At 37.9% G+C, this 19,153-nt stretch overlaps 1 protein-coding gene and 1 long non-coding RNA gene across 17 annotated transcripts in view; one reads left to right on the plus strand and one right to left on the minus strand.

Annotated features, from left to right (window-relative positions):
* LOC107052057 overlaps positions 1–19,153 on the plus strand; it is a 229,947-nt gene that overhangs the window by 185,437 nt on the left and 25,357 nt on the right. For both annotated transcript variants that reach the window (XR_006939083.1, XR_005859352.2), the window contains exon 4: positions 6,930–7,111. This is a non-coding gene — a long non-coding RNA (uncharacterized LOC107052057). The remainder of the gene's footprint in view (positions 1–6,929; positions 7,112–19,153) is intronic.
* Positions 17,202–19,153, minus strand: part of DACH2 (dachshund family transcription factor 2) — a 264,998-nt gene continuing 263,046 nt past the window's right edge. For all 15 annotated transcript variants that reach the window (XM_040698707.2, XM_046939899.1, XM_046939898.1 and 12 more), the window contains one exon: positions 17,202–18,094. In XM_040698707.2, coding sequence (XP_040554641.1) covers positions 18,057–18,094 — 38 coding nt within the window. In that variant the 3' untranslated portion in view covers positions 17,202–18,056. The remainder of the gene's footprint in view (positions 18,095–19,153) is intronic.

Consider the following 19,153-nt stretch of genomic DNA (forward strand, 5'->3'; position numbering starts at 1 on the left):
TATGTCTGAAATGCCCTATCTGAAAGTGCGGAGAGAGGGGCTGCCTGAGTGCCTACTCTAGAATGGAGGGGTCTGAAGTGGAAGGCATGCAGGGGCCCCGGGATGCAGCCTGTGGGCAGAGCCCACTGCTGTGCCTTACGCTGCAGAGGAGGGCACAGGTGTGAGTGCTCAGTTTCCCTGCTCTTTGTAAATGCCTTTGGGACTTCAGCCCTTCCCTATAGATCTTCATCTAAATGATAAAAGACTTGGTAAATGTGAAACGCTACGCATTGGACTATTGTTAAGGAATTTTCCTATTAGATTTATCACCGCTTCCGTTAATTCCATTTAGTCAATTAATTTATCCTCTTTTAATTTATCAGGGCTTTCTAGGTTGTTGTTTTTTTGTTTTTTTGTTTTTTTTTTTCCCTCATCTGCAAAGTGCTCGGTGTTGACAGTGACAGAAACCTCACAGGAAGCATTGACACGGTTTGAAAAATAATTCTGAAGCCCTTGTGTTGCTAAGGAAGTTTCATCAGTAGAACCAACAATTTAAGATTGTTTTCTCAGCAGTGGATGAGATAAAGGAGAACTATTTCCAGATTCGGTAATTTTGAAAACTGGAGGAAAGATCTTATCAGTTTGCTGGCTACCTTGAATAGAATGCATCCAGAAAGATTAATAGGAAACAGAGATACCTGTTTTGGTTTATAGCAGGAAAGAACCTGTGAAAATTTTTTAAATAGCTGCTTTTTTTTCTGCTCTATTTTGCATTTAATATAAAATCTAAGAGTCATTTTATGTACTTATTTTATATGTTGCTCTGAAAGTAGTGCCTCCAATTTATTTCCATGGAAATTACAACGAACACGAAGAGCACAGTAATGCTGCTTGACAGAGGAAATTCTCAGCTACAAGATGCTATTTCTAGCCAGCACCATTAGCTGTGCATTTTTGTCGGTGATGAACAGGGGCCTGCATGCCGTGCTCAGAAAATCGGCGTGGCCATCCGGAATGTGGCTTGTCTTTTATGTCACTGTCACATGGATGAGCAAACTTTTTACGAAAATGAAGGTAGGCCAAATTTATTAAATTACAGAAAGAGATTCGGCATGAAATATTTTAATGTGTTTAGATATCTTCCAAATTTTTCCTACGGGATAAAGGAATCTCTTTGGAAAACTTTATTTTCAGGATGTCAACCTAAGTTGCAGGTGTGTAAGAGGTATAAAGGAGTTTTCTTTGCACCAGATACAAAATATGACAGAGATTCAGCATCCTCAAATACACAACAAATGTGTTTAACAGACTAATACACACAATTAATTTGAACCCAAAAGCCTAGATCTAAATACAAACAAAAAACAACCTTTGACTCTTCCCTATCAAGGGAAGCTCTTGTTACGTTTTTTAAATATCAAGTATTCTGTTCTACTTCCAGAGAAGTAGACTGGGACCTTGGAGCTATAGTGGCAGGTGATATTTTACTGTAACTGCAGTGAACTTGAACCATCCAAAGGGAATACATGACACATGTCTGTGTAGCTCAATTTAATGTGCCTGGTTAGACAAGCAAAAATGTTCATGTGCAGTGCATTTGCAGTATGTAGATATTGTTGTTACAGTATACTGCACAGTACATGCTCGGAAGCGGGCGTGTATGAAATCTTTGTGATCATGAAAATGTGGATACTTTAGACAAAAAAAAAAAAAGCACTTTTTAAGATCAGTTTAATAGAACTACAACCAAGCAAAAGTATATTTAGGTGCTGATCATTACTGAAAAATTATATCTAATAATCAAAGAAGAATGTGCAATTCATTATTAAAATTATAATCTTTTAAAATTTTAACTTCAAATCTTTCATGTATATAATGCTGTGATTCATAATCTTGTTTTAAGAGTAATTAATTGTTGTGCGCTATTCATCATTTAGAGATCCTAAAAGTACATTTGACTGAGTTGCAAATCAAATCTCCGCAGATTAAAAATGTTCCACTTGTATCATGTGGTGCTCTTTTGAAGATTTCTGGTGATGGGAGGAGGGATTTATTTTTTTCTTTGCTAGTAAAAATAGATCACATCTATTTTTGGACTCTGAACACAATCTACGTTTCTAATTCTCAAACAGTGACTATGATTCACTGAATATATTTCTGAATATATTTCTGAACTTCGAGCTTCACAGGATGAAGATACTGGCCAGCTCTTTAGCTAGGGTAAATTAGTGCAACTTCCCTGGTCTTTCTCCTATGCTTTCAGGCATTTCTGCTTTCTGATGCTTTCCTTTTCCTTTTCTCACCTCTGGAGTAGTTTCAGGCGATCAGTACATGAACGTCTGTGTTATTTATGAACTCATTTGTTACTGATTTTTTTTCTGGGACACTAGAATGTGGAATCTAAGCGTCAGTTTGCTTTTATATACTTCAGTTAATATGATCAAACCACTCCAAATGTACTCTATACAAACAAATTCCTATAAATCACAAAGCAGGACTTAATTTGCATCCTCCTTTAGCTTTTTTTTCTACTCTCATCATGTAGGTATCTATTCTATCATGTGGTTCTGCCACATGGTATCTATTTCTATGTTTAAACGGGCAGATATTTCTTCATACAAATGGACTCGGTGTATAAATTCTTAAATCCAAACTAGTCTACATAAACTATGTACTAAGGTTACAATAGTGACCGAGACAGTGGGTGGCTGGTTCCTCTTCGCTTTCAAGAAAAGGTCAGTTTGTTGTGCACTGAAGCTACACAGTCCTTGGCCAACAAATGTGGGCTGCTCCTTCCCACCTAGAGGTGTGCAGCCTTGCCAGAGGATTTGAAGGGTATGATAAGTCCACCATCCAGTTAGAAATCTATCTAGTTCACCATGTTCTCACAAGAACTTCATTTTTCATGTGCAATAGGAAGTTTAACTTGAAGTGATGCTTAAGTAGTATTGATGAAAGATAGTAGCATTGTTCTCTTCTATGATCATGCAGTTTTCGTTTATCGGTGTGCACCTTGGGGTGTAGATACTGAAATACATTCCCAATCATCCTCTTTTATTTCTGATTCCAGTTCCATGTACAGTCTTTTAATTAGCAAATTTGGGGTGGGATGAGTATTGAGAGTTGGGTGGGTTTTTTTGGTCAGATACTGTTCTATTTAGAAAAATAAATGTAAGTGTAGATACCTTTAATAAGGTAAATCATTCATGATCTGTCAGTTTTCTGCACAGATTGCTCAAAGAATAGATTTAATGCATCTACACAGAACCTCTTTTCTATATTGCTTATGTGTTCTCACCTGGCAGAGCACTGCATCATTTGGAACAAGCCCTGTATTGTGGGTAGACCTTCTCTACCGAAGAGATACTGATTTCTGGCAAGGAACACTTTGTGGGGGAATCTATGTGTATCTTCTGTGTATATTTTGATACACAATGCCTAAGAATACAACACAGAATATGATAATACAGAATATGGAAAAAAAGTGGTTGATTACCATTTGCATTTTTAGTCTCCTCATCTCAGGAGAATGCCAAAACCAAACTTCAGCAGTCATATCCATCTGTATCATTCCTCATGTCAGTATAAAACAGTGAGACAGTTTCACAAACTAGATTAAGAATCATAGTTTATATTGCAGCATAAAATTACTAAAATTGTATATAAATCTGTATTGCGGATCATACGTTAATGCAAGAGCTCCAATTTATTTTTTTTTCACTTTGTCTGTTTAAGCTACTGGGCAAGTTGTTGCATGAATAAATATATTTTCTTCCTCTGAAACTGTGTAATATTAAATGCTGTGTTGTTGGCATAAAATATAAGTTGATCAGATAGACAAAGATTATTATTCTGACAACAGCGTACACAAGGGTATCGTTGTACATTGAATTTCAGTGTGTAATATGGTATAAATCTTCATGAGAGCCTCAACTTTTATTGGCTGCACAGAAGGTGCTTTTCCTTATTAAATACGGGAGATAGTCCCAGGGGATTTTGTAAAAAATATCTTCATCCATTTTTTTCTTCTAGTCTCTGGGCCCTGACAGATACAGCTGGGTAAGCATTTCTCCTTTGACTGCTTGGCCACAGATACAGCCATGGTTTGGTACTTGAGCCCTCGTAATGCTTTGCCTCAGCAGAACCCATCAGATCCCACAAAATCTCCACCTTTCCCATTCCATAAATGGATATGTGTGCGCTCTCTACATCCTGCAGGACAAATAATAGCTTACTTCTACAAAGCATTACCAATGAAGTACTAAAATAATAGAGGTGTGGGTTCTGCTTCTCTGTTGTTCCTTGATAGCATCAACAGTCCGCATCCTCTCATGACTATTGCTGAGGATTTCCAGGGCATAGGAACACTAACAAGCACCTTCACTTCCATGCCCTACACAGCATGAAGTGGCAAGGACACAAAGTAAGATGCTTTCTTGAATTTAAACTACATGAATTATTTTCCTGGTCAGTGCAGGTATACTGTCTCTTTTTTGGAAGTGAGTAATTAGGAGATTTTCAAATCCAGTGCAAAAGCTTCTGTAACACCTTGTTCCACTTAATACTGTATAAAATACCAATATATTCACTGAAATTGGAACAATAGAGCCATCCTAGGTAAAAAGCTTAATTACTCAGCTGTGGAGTGATGGTTATCTCACACAATGGGTAAGGTCACTGAGGATGAAGGTAGAGCTCAGACCTGTGTCCTTTCTTCAGGTCTGCTGAATTCAGGGCTCACTACTAGAATACCAAACACCCAACAAGCTGTTTTTTTTCCCAAAATTATTGTTCTTCATTATGAAAAGTTATCAGTTGTGATCAGTTGTGATATTTCAGACTCTTTTAGAGCCCACATTAAAGGAATTGCCAATAAAATTTGGATGTACTTTTTTTTTTTTTTTACAATTAATGACATCAAAGTCTGACCAATTGCCTAAAGTTATCTTTTCTATCCAGGTACTTTGTGTTATAGCTTTATAGCATGATACACTTAAAATTTTAGGCCATGCTAGTATTTTTTATATCAGTACCAGCTATAAAATCTATATGCATCACCTTTATAGCATAAATTAGGACTGAAATTAGTGTTAAAGGACACATTATTACTGTTGTTTCTCTGCTACTGACTTGTGTATTACTGTGTTGAGAGAGAGCAGCAGTTCTAAGAAGGATGCAAAACACTTTTTTTTCAATCAAAGGAACATGAAATTGCATATATTGTTTTCAAAATTAGCTATCATATGTAAAGTTATATTGCATATAGCTGAATAATAAAAGTAAGTGCATTTTTACGTGCTCCCCAAATAAGGTCACAGTGCTTACGAATTTCTTAATCTGGGCCAGAAATTCTGGTGGCAATGCATGGAACGATGACAAGAAATGTTTCAAACACACATACATACATGCTCATAGTCGATTTAAAAATGCATGAAGCATAACTTGAAGGCTAACTCACATTTACAGTTTAGAAAGTATTTTTTCACTTGTGTATGAATAGATATTGATGTGGGAAAACCATTCTGATGAGGAAATGGTAAGCTATTCTGTTAACTTAAAGTGAATATGCTTTATTCACTGCTAATTTTAACCTGCAGAAGTGTTAATTTCTGTCAGCTGTTAATTCTCACTTGTACCATAGGTAATATATAATTTTTGTAATGGTTTTCACAGCCTAATTTCCCCATTTTCATCTGCTGGAATTGTGTATATATTTTCGAAAGAGCAAAGTTAGGAGTAGCTATAAGATGTAGTACAGTTTGTTCTCCTGTATCTGCCTCTTACTATAATAACTTTTTAACAAGTGTTTGTGTTTTAATAGAGTTGGGTTTGCTTGTTTTTAGCTGAATATTTGTTTATTTGTTTATTGTTCTCTGGCTGTCAAACTGGCTGCATACCAACACCCAAGCAGCAGGGATTCTGAGCAGAGAAAATCTGCGTGGATTTCCAGTAGGAGTGCTGCAAGCACTAAGTAGATATTAGCATACAGCGAGGAAAAAATGAACTCTGAATGTTCCTTTACATTTTCCCATCTGTGCTTGGTGTAAATTGGTCATGATCTGTATCCTTCTGCCTCTAAATACATTCTTTTCCTTCTTCTCTCCATACATTTTCTTCCCTCCTTCAGCTGCCCATCCTCTTCAGCCTTCAGGCAAGTCAGTTTATACCATTTCTTTGTTCTTTGTCAGCACCTCTGCATACTAGATACCTCTACACCCAACATTATTTATCCGTATCTCCTTACTTGTGTCTCCTTACTTTCTTATATTTATTTTTAGTTCATTCATTCCTAGTTTCTGCTTGCAAAGATTTTATAATTCAAAACTGTGGACCAGAAATGTAACTCCTGCCCATGAGCAGTGACAGATTTGTGGGAAGGATAAACTCATATGTTACCTGTTTCTGGCAATTGCAGCTGCTGTAGCCTAGTACACTGTCCTTTTTCAAAACAGCTTTGTACTAACCATGCTGCCCTCTCTGGATTTTCTGTCTCTGCTTGGATTTCTGAAAGCACATCCATGTTGGCCTCACTAGATGTATCTGTTGTACACTCTGTACCCGCAGGAGGGTGGGCCAGCAGGCATCGTGAGAATTAAGGGGGAGCTTTTCTCGTGCAAATGCTGATCCAGCTAGAGAACTTCAAAAACATGATCCAGCAGAAGAAATGGTCACTGAGGCTGCTCTCCTGCAGGGTGTCTGCAGCTCAGAATAATAGCTCTTGAGTTATTAGCTGGTTTTGTTTGGCATACATCTTCTGGAGTTACTGCCAATGTTATATAGGCAGAAGAAAGTATAATACCACATTGATGAATATGTGTCATTTCCCCTTCCTTCCCCCAGAACTGTATAAAATGGAAGGGCATAGTTAGAATGTTAGTAAGTATAATGGATCAGGATTTATTCTGTGTTCTTCCCAGACTGAACAAATAATTTTCATGTCTGATTTACAGATCTTTCATTTGAAGAATGTACAGTGGAAACAAAATAAATGCTTACTTGGCCATAATTTCTCAGTTGTGAGAACTGACCAGATGAGGAGAGAAACAGATGAGGAAGGAAGCTGTGGCCACAAGCGGGAAGAGTCAGCCTTCTCGTGCACGGCGCATCTGCCACAGGCCAGCTAGCAGGACAGGTAGGCCCATGGGGTCTTCTCTCTACCATTCCTCTGATGTCCCCTTTGTCACCGTGGTGTTTGTGGCTTCTGGCTTGTTCTTGTATCTAATCTACAAAACTTGAGCATGGGATTTGCTTGAAGTAAAGAAAAAGATGTTGAGGAGCAGGGTTCCTGCTCATAACAATAATGGGTCTAAGTTAAATTTCTGACAGTAAAGCAGTTCACACTAAAACATTACTTCTAGTTTATAATTCAATGTTTCTGTTTTTGTCTTATGGAAGAAGGACCTAAGATTGGTCTGTCTTATTTTGGCTTTGATTGAGCATCTTTATGGAACACTCAGATCTGATAGAGGCTTGAGTAGTTGATAGTACATTCAGACTGGGAAGCTCTCCTGCCTCCCTTCCCCCGCACACTGAATCACGTGTCATTATGTTATCTTCTTGATTATAAAGTATATTAAAACCAGAATTAAGGCTGTATGCAACTTTTCACAATTCAGAGTGTGATAAACTATATGATTTTGCTATTTAGAAGATTGTTCGCCAAGTATGTTACCACACTGCTTTCCTCTAAGCATATTTTCCAAGAACAATTAAGAAACAGCCATAAAGTTTCCCAGCTACTATTCATGAAAATGTAGTGGCAGAAAACTGCACTGCAATAATATCTGCAAGCAGAGGTGGCAGAAGATGAGAATGGCCGTATCAGGTGAAACTAAAGGATGTTGAGCCCATGTTCTTCCCAAGCATATGCAGAGGGAAAAGGTGGTTCAACTGTGCATCAAGGCTACATATATATGAGCCTAGAAATCCACGAGGACATCCATGAGGAGACTTATGCCAAAGGCTGTATCTGTATGCTTAATCTGCCCAGACACCTTTGTTTTGTGGGATTTTTTTTCCTTTCCTGAAATTATGAGATCACTGATCAGATGTAAGCTAACACCTTAGCAACAGCTCTCCACTACAGGACCCACAGTAGAAAGGATGCTACCTTCTGTTGCATTCCCTGATACATGATACTTTGAGAGGCTTGACTTCTTGTATCAAATGTCAAGTGATCACTTTCTTGTCATTTGCCTTGTGGCATTAATCATTACATGGACCTCTTTCTCATGAATGCTCAGTGATTTTTTTTTCCCAAGATTTCAGAGTCTTGATTTATGTAGCTGTTCCTCATGCAGATTATTGAATGATACTTCAATGGTTTAGAATAAAAAAAAAGTTTTTTTCTAATGCTAAGTGATACTTGATTTGCCACTATTAATTGGTTCTTGTAGACTGGTGTAATGTTTCATTACCAAGTAAGACAAAGCTACAAATATTTAATGACAATTTCAATCATCTATTTCTATTTTATTCTCTGGCAATATAATCTCCAAGTTAATTATTCCCATGCTTTTGACTTCATTTTCATTTCACACATGGTCACAAATGATGCGTAAGCTGTTGAGCATGGAGTTAAGGCACAAGACCTCATCAACATAAATTATTCTGTAAGTTTGTGAAATCTGTAATGAGTAATTTTTTCCAGTGATTGCAGAAATGTATAAGCATAGTTATAAACATGTGGAACTGTTCCTTGAAAGGTATGCAAAGCTACCATAGAATTTCTGCAAAGAGAAAACTTGGTTTTGTCTGAGCATCTCTGTCTATGGAGCAAGCAAACGTACTCAGCAAGCACCAACCATTTGGTGCTTCATACTTAGAAACAGACTGTGATGTTTTATCTTATTTTTGAGGTTTTACATTCCTTTTAGAAAAATAGTGCTTCCTAATCAAATTGCGTACTTTTGTATACAATTACAATGTATACTATACTATACATTACACAAAACATTCATTCCATCCTCCAGCCCAGACGCTGAGGAGCAGTGGTCTGGTGTCTGTATCTCAGCGCTGCTGTGATTCCATGCAGTGAGCTTCTGCTGTCCTTCTCCTACCCCATGCTCTCCTGAAAGGGAAGATGATTTATTGTTTTCAGGGGGAAAAGAGGGGAAAGACATGAGGAAACTTGATGGCCAGCACCACAAGGAGGCTATTCCAGAAAAGCCAGCCTCAGTGAGAGGCAAGGGGTACTAAGGCATGCCAGATATAAGACTGGGAAACACAAAGGAACATAACAGCTATCACTCTCGGTAGCAGACCCAGTGTGAGCCAGAAACAGATTAAGTCAACAGGAGTTGACCACAGTCACCCTTAGGTTCCCAGAGTCATGTTATGGCCCAAAGCAGGGGAAGGTGATCTCCTTCCAACCTGAAGGTGAGTGATGTTTTCAGGAGGCAGAGCACTGAGCTCTTCCGTCCTGATTCCAAAGCCATGCAACAGAGAATTTGCTCGTAGCAATGCCATAAGCTTTGGGTGGAAGATCTGCAGTGTTATAGGGAACAACTGCATGCACTGTTTCAGCGATAGCTTTTAAATGCCTGATTTTGGTGAGGAAGACCCTGACCTCCCTTGCTTTAAGCAAGAAAAGCAGACTTAAAAGCGAAGGATCCTTTGCTTGCAAGAGACCAGGAGCAGCTTATCACTGAGTTGGAGTTTATAAGAAATAAGCAGTAAATTGTGTCAACTTCAGACCTAGAATCCTCCTAGGTCTGCAAGTCTCAGGAGTGAGAAGAATATTTTACAAAATGAAACAAGATAACCTCAAACAATGGTATCACCAAAGAACAACTACCAGCATATTTGTGTATCCCGGAAAGCGACTCCTGGAGTATTTCCAAAATCACTTCTGGCTCTGTGTAAATCACGGAGATGAACGCATATGCCCATGAATTGTTTAACTGTAGAAATGTCTTTTTTTTCCTATATAACAGATGCACGAAAGGGAATGGGAATGTTTTATAACTTAGGGTTTTAAATAATAAATAAATGGCTTCTATTGTCAGTTTGAGAAGTTTTGATGTTTTGTGTAATGTGTAATATTGAATTATACAATTTTGGGGGGGAAGAATTATTTTTCTCTTTTTAAAGGGAATATAAAACCTCAAAAATAAGATAAAACATCACAGTCTGTTTCTAAATACTTTGCATCTTAATATGGTTGAAGTTCAGGCAGTAAGTAATTTCTGAGTTTTTCCCTTGAGCTGCGTAGTTCTTTTCATATGTAATTATTCTCTGAGTGCATTAGATAATGCTATGGTTCCCACAGCTGTATACACATCTATAAATCATTAATGAGGCAGTTAACTGAAACAAAACTATAAAAGATTTGCATTACCCGGCAGAACCCAGCTTTAATTGACTTCCAGTTATTTACAATTAATTTTTCCATTTGGAATAATGATTGCAAGTAACTTTTGGTTGGTTTTTTTATTACTCAGGAATTAGATGCTGACTATTCATCAAAAGTTTTTACAACAGGACTCTGTCAATGGACAGTAATGAGCTTGAGGTAGTCTAATTTTTACATACACATACACCCCCACACATTGGCAGAGGAGACAGGAGTGGGAGCAGAGGGTTTGTAGTAAAATGGGGGCAGGAGTATGTGGTTCTTTTTTTTTTTTTTAAATCACACACCTAAGTTTATCAACAATTAATTTCCTTTCCTAATGTCAGCATTTAGCTGAAAGGCAGCACAATGAATAGAGCTGGCTCCAGCTCTGGCTAGAATAAACTGCATACATGAGGAGTGAGTAAATATTTCTATCTTTCTATCCTAGAAGACTATAAAATAGAAGCTAAGAAATAAATAATGTAGAAGCTATTAAGTAAATATTTATTAATTCATTATGCTATTTAAAAGATGACTTTTGTAGAAATACACTGCACAAAGTAAATCCTTGTTAGCTTGTCATCATTTGCAAGGCATAGGCATTGAGGCCATGAGTCAGACTCTGGACATGCACAACAAAAAGATCTGCTCTCTCTGCCATGTAAGCATAACTCTCATTGACATTAATAGGCTCTGAATGTGTTCATCAGGAAGAGCTGTCATGTTCAAATTCCTAATAAAACTTAAGCCAAAAAGAGCCAGAGCCCATTTGCAGTAGCTGATGTTATCTTACATTATCTTTCAATCTCTAATTTTCAAAACGCCTAAGCAGTTAGATCCCATCAGTAGTAACTGCTGGTCATTTCTCTGTTTCTACATCTTAGCTGTAAAATCTTACATACTGAGGTGCACTCTACTGAAACCGTTGTCCTTGGGAACTAGTCCTTCTCTGAGTCTTAAGCAAATGGGACCTTTTTTCTCCTTTGCTATGCTCACTGGATACCAGATGCATAAATACGTGGTCAGGCTTGTTTCTTTCTTCCCATGCTGCCCACTCCAAGATACAGCTGTCATGCTAAGGAAGGAATATAGACTTCTTTTCTTTCGTGTTTCAAAACAAGTAATTTCATTGTCCTTCAATTTACGTTTGAGTTTCTTTCCATTCATGAAAATTGGCTAGGCAGGCTGCTCAGAGCAAGGAACTGAAACTGAAATCAGCACAGTGAGCACAGAAACGAGTGGCTGCAGTGAGTATGAGATGCTTTGAATTCTCTGTAAGTTTTGTAGACCAAAAGACAGACACTGGTAAATGGGGGAGGGTTTAATTCTGAGCAAAGGTGAACTAGCAGCTGCTTTCCTCACCTTATCAATAGGTGCCAGCAAAAGGCCACTATAATTGATCTAGAGAATGTGGGCCCCATGACAATCAAACACTTGTAACCTTGAAAATCTTGCAATCTAGTGCTGAAGTAATTTCTTCCCAGGTTATGTTCCGCTGGATTATGTTACGATGTGTAATGTAAAGTAACGTGACAAGACTAGACATGGGTCATTCAGTCTGTCAGTAATTCAGAGCTTGGCAAATTGGTCCTCCCTCTTCACCAGTCCATGAACTTCACAAATACTTAACTTATTCATGCTGCTAGCGCATTATTTTATCTAAAAATACCACTGTGATGTGTAAAATCTGAGAGGCTTTTCCTTTTGAAACGGGGCCGGTACCAGGTGAGCCAACTGCATTATTTTAATTAAGCTACCACTTCCTGTCAACACACACCATTGACGACTGCACTGCAAATAATTGCACAGTTGACAAATTGTGCAGCAAAATTTACTGCTATCATTGTCTGAATGTGATCATGATGCTTCTTTTTGGGCTTGATTTCCTGGGGTGGAGAAAGGCCTACTTTTCTTCTTGTAAACTTAGATCTCGTATAACCTTTTATGCATATAGATGCTATTGCTGTCATCTACGATTTTTTTCTGTCACTGGCTGCAACTATTTTAATAATGAAAAAACTGAGAAGTCCACCAAATTCCAGACAGTATTAAACTGATCCATGCCTTCTTTCTTACATGGATTCTGAGCAGCGAGTTACTGCCTATCTTCAAAACAGGGTACAAGAGAAACCAAGGCTTTGGGATTTCTTGGAAGTTTTCTTTGAAGAAGCCAAAAATAATGTCTGTGAAAATGTAGCTTTCAGTTGGTGAAAAATTCTGTTTATTTGAAAAACTATTTACCAAAAATACATAATTTACTCACCAGCTCTGTTATAAATCAAGAGTCTTAGTCCTGCAGTGCTTCTCATCACAATAGCAGATGTCTCATTTTTCTGTGACTCCTTGCAGTGTTAAGAGCGTGGCCTGGTTTTGATTTGGCTTCAGAGCTGGTGTCTGTGGATCAGCTCTGTGAATTCAATACAACTGCTTTTCTCTCTTTCATTTTTTTTTCCAAGTTAGTGTGAGCTGAACATAATAAATATTAGAAGGAATAAAGAATTACAATCAAGGTGCGAGGAATTCATTTTTTCCTTGGAATGTAATTTCAATATTAAACTACCAGGAAAAAGCTATGAAAGGAATCACTGGTTTTTCCACTGCTTTGCACGTTGTAGAGTCATTTCAACGTGTGTAATATGGGTGTCAAATGCTAATAAATCAGCTGTCAAATGCTATCAAATACTTGCACAGGTGTAAATGATCGCATAAAATGCAAAGCACTGATCTGACACCAAAAATCTCTGATTACCATTTCTGTCTTCATCAGTTTTATGGAACTATTAAAAGAACCCCAGTCCAACAGGGAGCTCATTCCTCATTATCCAGGTTACTAGCTTTTTTTAATCTCTTTTCCTACTTTTAGCAAGTTTTTCTTTCTTTTTTATTCCCAATTGACATCAAGAGAGAGAATGCAACAGCTTAAATGGTATTGCTTTGGACTGATCTACTAACAAAAACATTATGTTTTGTGATAGTAAGAATGATAGAGCATTTTTTTTTCCAGCCAAAACATCTCTGTAAGTGCCCCAGCATCATCAACTGATGGCAGCACAGCTCTGGGAATAAACAGACTTTAGCTAATGGCAGGAATTGACAGGGGAAACATCAAACAGGTATTTCTTCTTCATAGACAGTGAAACATGATTGAAGTTAAATGCCACATCCTACTAGCACTGGAGCCAGTTAAATTTTATTCCTCATGTCTATTTATTCTTCTCTTAAAAAAAAAAAAAAATCATCTAGTTTCATTTAATACCCATGTTTTCTTCCCTTTGGCCACTTCAATGTTGGTAGAGCACGTTCAGCTTAGGCAAGTGGCCCTTTGCTAAGATGAAAGTTTCAAGCAAAGCCCAGACCCTAAAATGAAAACTCTGCAGGCACTGCATAGACTGCAGCCCTGGGACTGTGCCTTTGTGGTGATTCTCTGACAAAGCTGCTTAATGTTTGCATTAAGCTACAGGTTTGGAATGCACTCACTGTTAAGAGATCGTACATTGTTTTATACATATATATTTATTATAAAAGAACTGTAATGCAATTGTTATTAGAAAGAAACCAGCATTCACCCAATGATTCAAAATCACCAAGCATCTATACATTGTCTTATTTCAGTCTTCTATGAAAACTAAGTGCGTATATTTCATTGGCTGATGGGAGCCCATAATACTACATTAGAGACTATAGGCCAGTTTTGGGTAGCTCTGTATGAACGTCCCACCTCTCTGGCTGTTCCAACACCACCATCTCTCTGATTTCCCACCAAGCATTCCCAAATACTGGGCATCTACTCTTTTATTAGGGAGAGCAAGCGCATGTATGGCCTTACTCAACTGAGCCTGTTGGTTTTTAACATCTACATTTTTAGATAATGACCTTAAAATACTGAGGCTGTCCCAGCTCTGCTGGTGCACAGCTGGCTTTGTTTAGAGGTAAGGTCTGCAATTAGCCATGCAGATAAACAGACAACGTACCAGGAGCTGAGTCCCTAATAAGCATGAAGATGAGCGACTGTATTTTAAAGACAGCAAAAACATTTCCTTATTCCGTAACTAAACTCTGTTGCAGCAGCCAAAGCAAAGAGCTGGAAAAAGGGATCCACAACCCAATGAATGCACATTTTAGTGCCACTTTTGTGCAACTGATGCATGCATTTTCAAAGAAAGGTATAGCATCAAATGTCTTTCTAAAAAACTGAAGTACTATAAAATATCTAATATTTGTAGAATGGTTGTGATGGTTCTATGTTCATGTTCAGAATTTTGGATTATGCCAACCGTCACATAATGAAGATATAGTAAAATCTTACTGTATTTCTAAATGAATTCAGAATAATCATTCTTCTTACTTTAAAAAATGAGCTCCAGTAAGACTTTTTTTCCCTTTATTACCACACTCTAATTTTCATGCAAAGGATGATGTATTAAGAACCCAGTGCTAGCTGGCCATCAGAAGCAGAAATGGATGATGGTTTAATGGAAAGGGAGTGAGCTGCAGTATTTGTGCTGTGCTGACACTGAATCGGTTCATTTCAATTGATTTCTTTGAGGAACAATTACCAAAGTGTAGTAATTCATAATTTTTCTATAAATTCAGAATTTAAAAAATACTTCTTGTTATTTCTCCCCTCTCTTCCCAACTCAAAATAGTCCAAGACTCCCTCACTTGCAGACAGAACTGAAGTTAAAATTTTTATTAACAGCAATGTTACAAAGGCCTAAACACCCGTACTATGCACAACAAATAACTACAGCACATGGCCTGGCTTAGCAGAACTGCAGACCCCTCCCCATCTCACTGCCAGGCAGCAGGTGGTCAGCTGCTGGGCAGGGGCAGGAGGGCTCTGTGCCAGCACTGCTGCCAGAGCTCACGGCCACACAGGGCCACGGTGCTGCACTCCGGCTGCACACACACACACACACACACACACACACACACGCACACACGCACACAGACACACACGAGCAGTGGTGGAGCTCAGCTGAGGCCACAAAGGAAATTCGTAACAATCTGGGTTAGCCCACGTTTTGCCATGTTACCAGAAATATTCTGTAAATAAATGTATTAGTTGGCCACTTACTTGCAGATAGCAATTATTTAAACCAGCATTCAGCTTTTAATGCACTGCCATTCACTTATAGCAGGGAGTGTTCTCGCTGTGTATTACTATAGATCCAGGTTTTAAATTGAGATTGGTCACTATTGATTCTGTTGGTTTAATGATGATAGCATGCTGCATTACACAAGATTCATAACATTTCTGATATACACGGGCCATTACGGTGCCTGCATTGAGCCGGGATCACCTTGTGCCCCACTGCTGCAATGCCACGGTGCTGGGGGCTGTGCCCCAACCTCATGGGTCCTGTGCACAGTGGGGTACTACCAGGTGACAGGAAGTGAAAGAAAATGAAATCTTCACTTTTCTAGGAACTAATCAGTCACAGCTGGCCACAGTTGTTGCTTGTTCTGGGCCTTAATACGTTCCTAAGCGTTAGTTACAGGTGAGCTTGTTAGTTTCAGCTTGCAGCAGAAAGCTCATTGTCTTGGTTTGTCAGCATTTATCAGGAGCTACCTAATAGGACTTAACAAAAGATTCACTCTCTGAAGTTTATCAGTTCCCTAAATCTCATTTACCAGTACTTTGACATTTAAAACTATTCTGGGAAGGGCAAATTAGAAATCAATGATGTGCTCATCAACCCTGCATCAATGCAGCTCTAAGAAATGTAGATCCGCCACTGAGGGAAAAAATGCTCTAAGTGCCTTTACAGAGACCAAAGAAAAATGCAAAAATGTGAACAGTTCAAAGGCTGAAATATTCAGTTACATGAAGTCTTTCTGAAATGCAAGATCTTGTCGAAGATCTGTCTTCAGAATCTGCAGTTCCAGCACTCATTCAGTCGATCAATCAGAAATGCTGCAGTATCCCAAGGAATGTTTTAATTGTTTTTAAAAGAAGAAGATTTAGAAATAGGATCTATTGGAGGATGCTGATGGAATAGAAACGGAAATTAATAAATAATCACGGAATTCAGTTTCAAGTGCTGCAGCGTTTTACTCACACACAAACTTTTATTCAGAGTGCTGCAACACTCACCATTTGCAGAGCTCTTCATATCATTCATTTTTAGTCATTTAATCACTGGCAGTGTGATTAATGCAGCTGTTAGAATGCTTGCAATACAACTAACATGGAGTAAACTGTGTTTGTACACTGTAAGACGTGGTGAACTATTCTGATAATCATTGCGATCACCTGTAAAACAGAGCTGGGCGTGTTTTTTGAACTGAGACCTGGTTAAGCTGTAAGGTTTCTCTAAGGGATCAAAAATCAAATTATTTTCTTCCGCTGTCTTTTATAGCATGGCTTGAAACTACACATTCAAAGTTAGGAGACGTCTGTCAAACGGGGCTCTTTGAGAAGAAAACCTGGTGATGAAAAGCAGAAATTTTGAACACTGTAGATATATTTGTAGTAATAGGCATGTAGTACCTTTCCCAGACATCTATCTCGTTTTCTTTGTTTTGCCTTGTTTTATGTGACAGTGATTGAATTCAGTGTGTACAGGGCATAAATATAACCATGCATATATAAACGTGCGCTTTTAAGTATTGCTCCTTTGACCCATGAATGAGAGTAGTGAATGAACAGGTGACTACTTACTGAATTCCTTGTCTCAGTCACCTATTTCATGAAAGGAGTGTTTCTGTTACCTGCAAAGTTTGGAATTTGTAACGTAAAATAATTAGGAAAATGTTTCATACCAACCCACCCTCTTTATTAAGTAAGTAATCTCTTCAAGTATTTTTAATAGTGCAAATTATCGTTTTGCATCAGTACAACAACGGTGGGAATTCACAGTCAAAAAAAAAAAATCTTAAAAGATTTCCAAAGTCAAACAAAAAAATTTTAATACTGTATTTTAGCAAGAACATTTTTAACAAAGAATGTGTACTTTAACTTAATATGGTACAACAGAGAAACCATACTTAAAAGTTTCCATTATCTAACACTCTACTGCATATTCATTTTTTCATCTTAAAAGACCAAAAGCCAAGCTGAACTGAGCATAAAAAAGCATCAATTATAATCCTCATGTTACGTCAGCTATTGGGGTTTAGCTCACACTTCTGAATTGGTCATCTAATGAAAGGACAATTTTTACATCATTCTTTTAAAAAATGTACACACATTTCTTTTTAAAACGTAATATATATCGAGTATCTGCTTCAGTAAACAAAGCTTAATTTATAAACACAATCGAAACAGCTCCATGTTGAACAGTTTCAGTGATAAACTGGACTTGTATGATGTACAGCCAGTGAGGACCTTTGTGGCTTAAAATCATTGTGCCATTGCTATACAGTAATAGCTACCTCCTTAGGAAAAAAAAAAACAAACAGAAAGAGTTCTTTGGGGGTGGGAAGGGGAAATAATTCCTGTATGTGCTTAAAAATACTAAAACTCCTTTCTATCTCCGGGGACCTAAAAATGATCTGTTGCAACAGGCTTGGTTTGGTATGGTAAGCTTGTAAAAAGTCTCAATATTTCTTAATGACAATACGGCAGTTTTCGATGCAGCAACAGTAAATTGCTTGAAATTGTCCTTCAAGTTTCATGCTACAAATCCTGTTCCTCACACAGTACTGAAGGCATCAAAGGTTGGAAGGGACATTTTTCATGAACTATGTAGTCTTCAAATAGTGATCATTATACATTTTTCAACAATAGGTGTTTCCTTCAGTACATGATGGTAGGTTTGATGTATGTTCTGTTTTCTGTAGGGAAAAAAAAAAAAAAAAAGAAGGAAAAAAGTCAATTACAGAGTTGTGCATTTTAGAATTGTTTGAAATGTAGGTGGATTTCCTGCACAGATTTGTGGACTTCTTTTCTTAAAACAATGATCAGATCTATAACTGATGTAGGCTGAGTACATACTGAGTATATTTTTATTGGAGATTTTATTGGAGAATGAGGCACCCAATGACAAAGCCTTGCAGAGCCCTCCGTCAGCGCGGTTTGTGTGACGCAGAGCACTGAGCCCACTGCCCACCTTCTGTCCTGAGCCACTCATTTCCTGGGCTGCTCCCAGCTGGCATTTGCCAGAAGGGGCTGTAAATATTTTGATTTGCCTTTTTGTCTTTGGTGACATTTGTTTTTTAGCTGAACACTCTGACTCTTCTCAGAAGGCAGTCGGTGTTGTACTGCCTGCCTCCATAACGCAGGGTAACATGGCATCAGCTTTACAACCATGATCGTATGAACAAAACCTAGGGAACAGGGTGTTAGAATACAACTGCACTGCATTAAAAATGTAATAGAAGTAAATTGGTATCTGTTCCTTGGAAAACTGTTACTTCACTCAGGAACCCCCACTTCTCTTTTTAAATTATTTTTCTTTATTTAGGGAAATGAGTAGAAAGCTGCTGCTGTCCTTTGTAAGGCCATTCCTGCTCATACTACCTATCAACTGTGATTTTTCACATTAAGCAACGCTAAGTCCAGAGGAAAAATAAATATGCCCACAGAAACTACAGCTGAAACTACAGCTAACAAGAATCCATATTCTTGTTCATTATACAATGAATCATGAATTCACCCAGCTAAACCCGCAAGTACTGATCTTGAAGATGATAGCAAAATGATAATATTGAGAAGCATTTTGTATAATGTTGACATCTATCCCATTACTGTTTTACATATGCCAATACTGAGCACTCATAAGGAAAGAACAAGTATTGACCTGCTAACTGACACTGATCCTTGGAGCAATCTCAAACTTTGCCACATTTCAATTTCAAAACGCATTTCAGCTATAATATGAGTGATTTATCATT

This window comes from Gallus gallus, chromosome 4, assembly GCF_016699485.2.
Source record: "Gallus gallus isolate bGalGal1 chromosome 4, bGalGal1.mat.broiler.GRCg7b, whole genome shotgun sequence".
Taxonomy (NCBI): domain Eukaryota; kingdom Metazoa; phylum Chordata; class Aves; order Galliformes; family Phasianidae; genus Gallus; species Gallus gallus.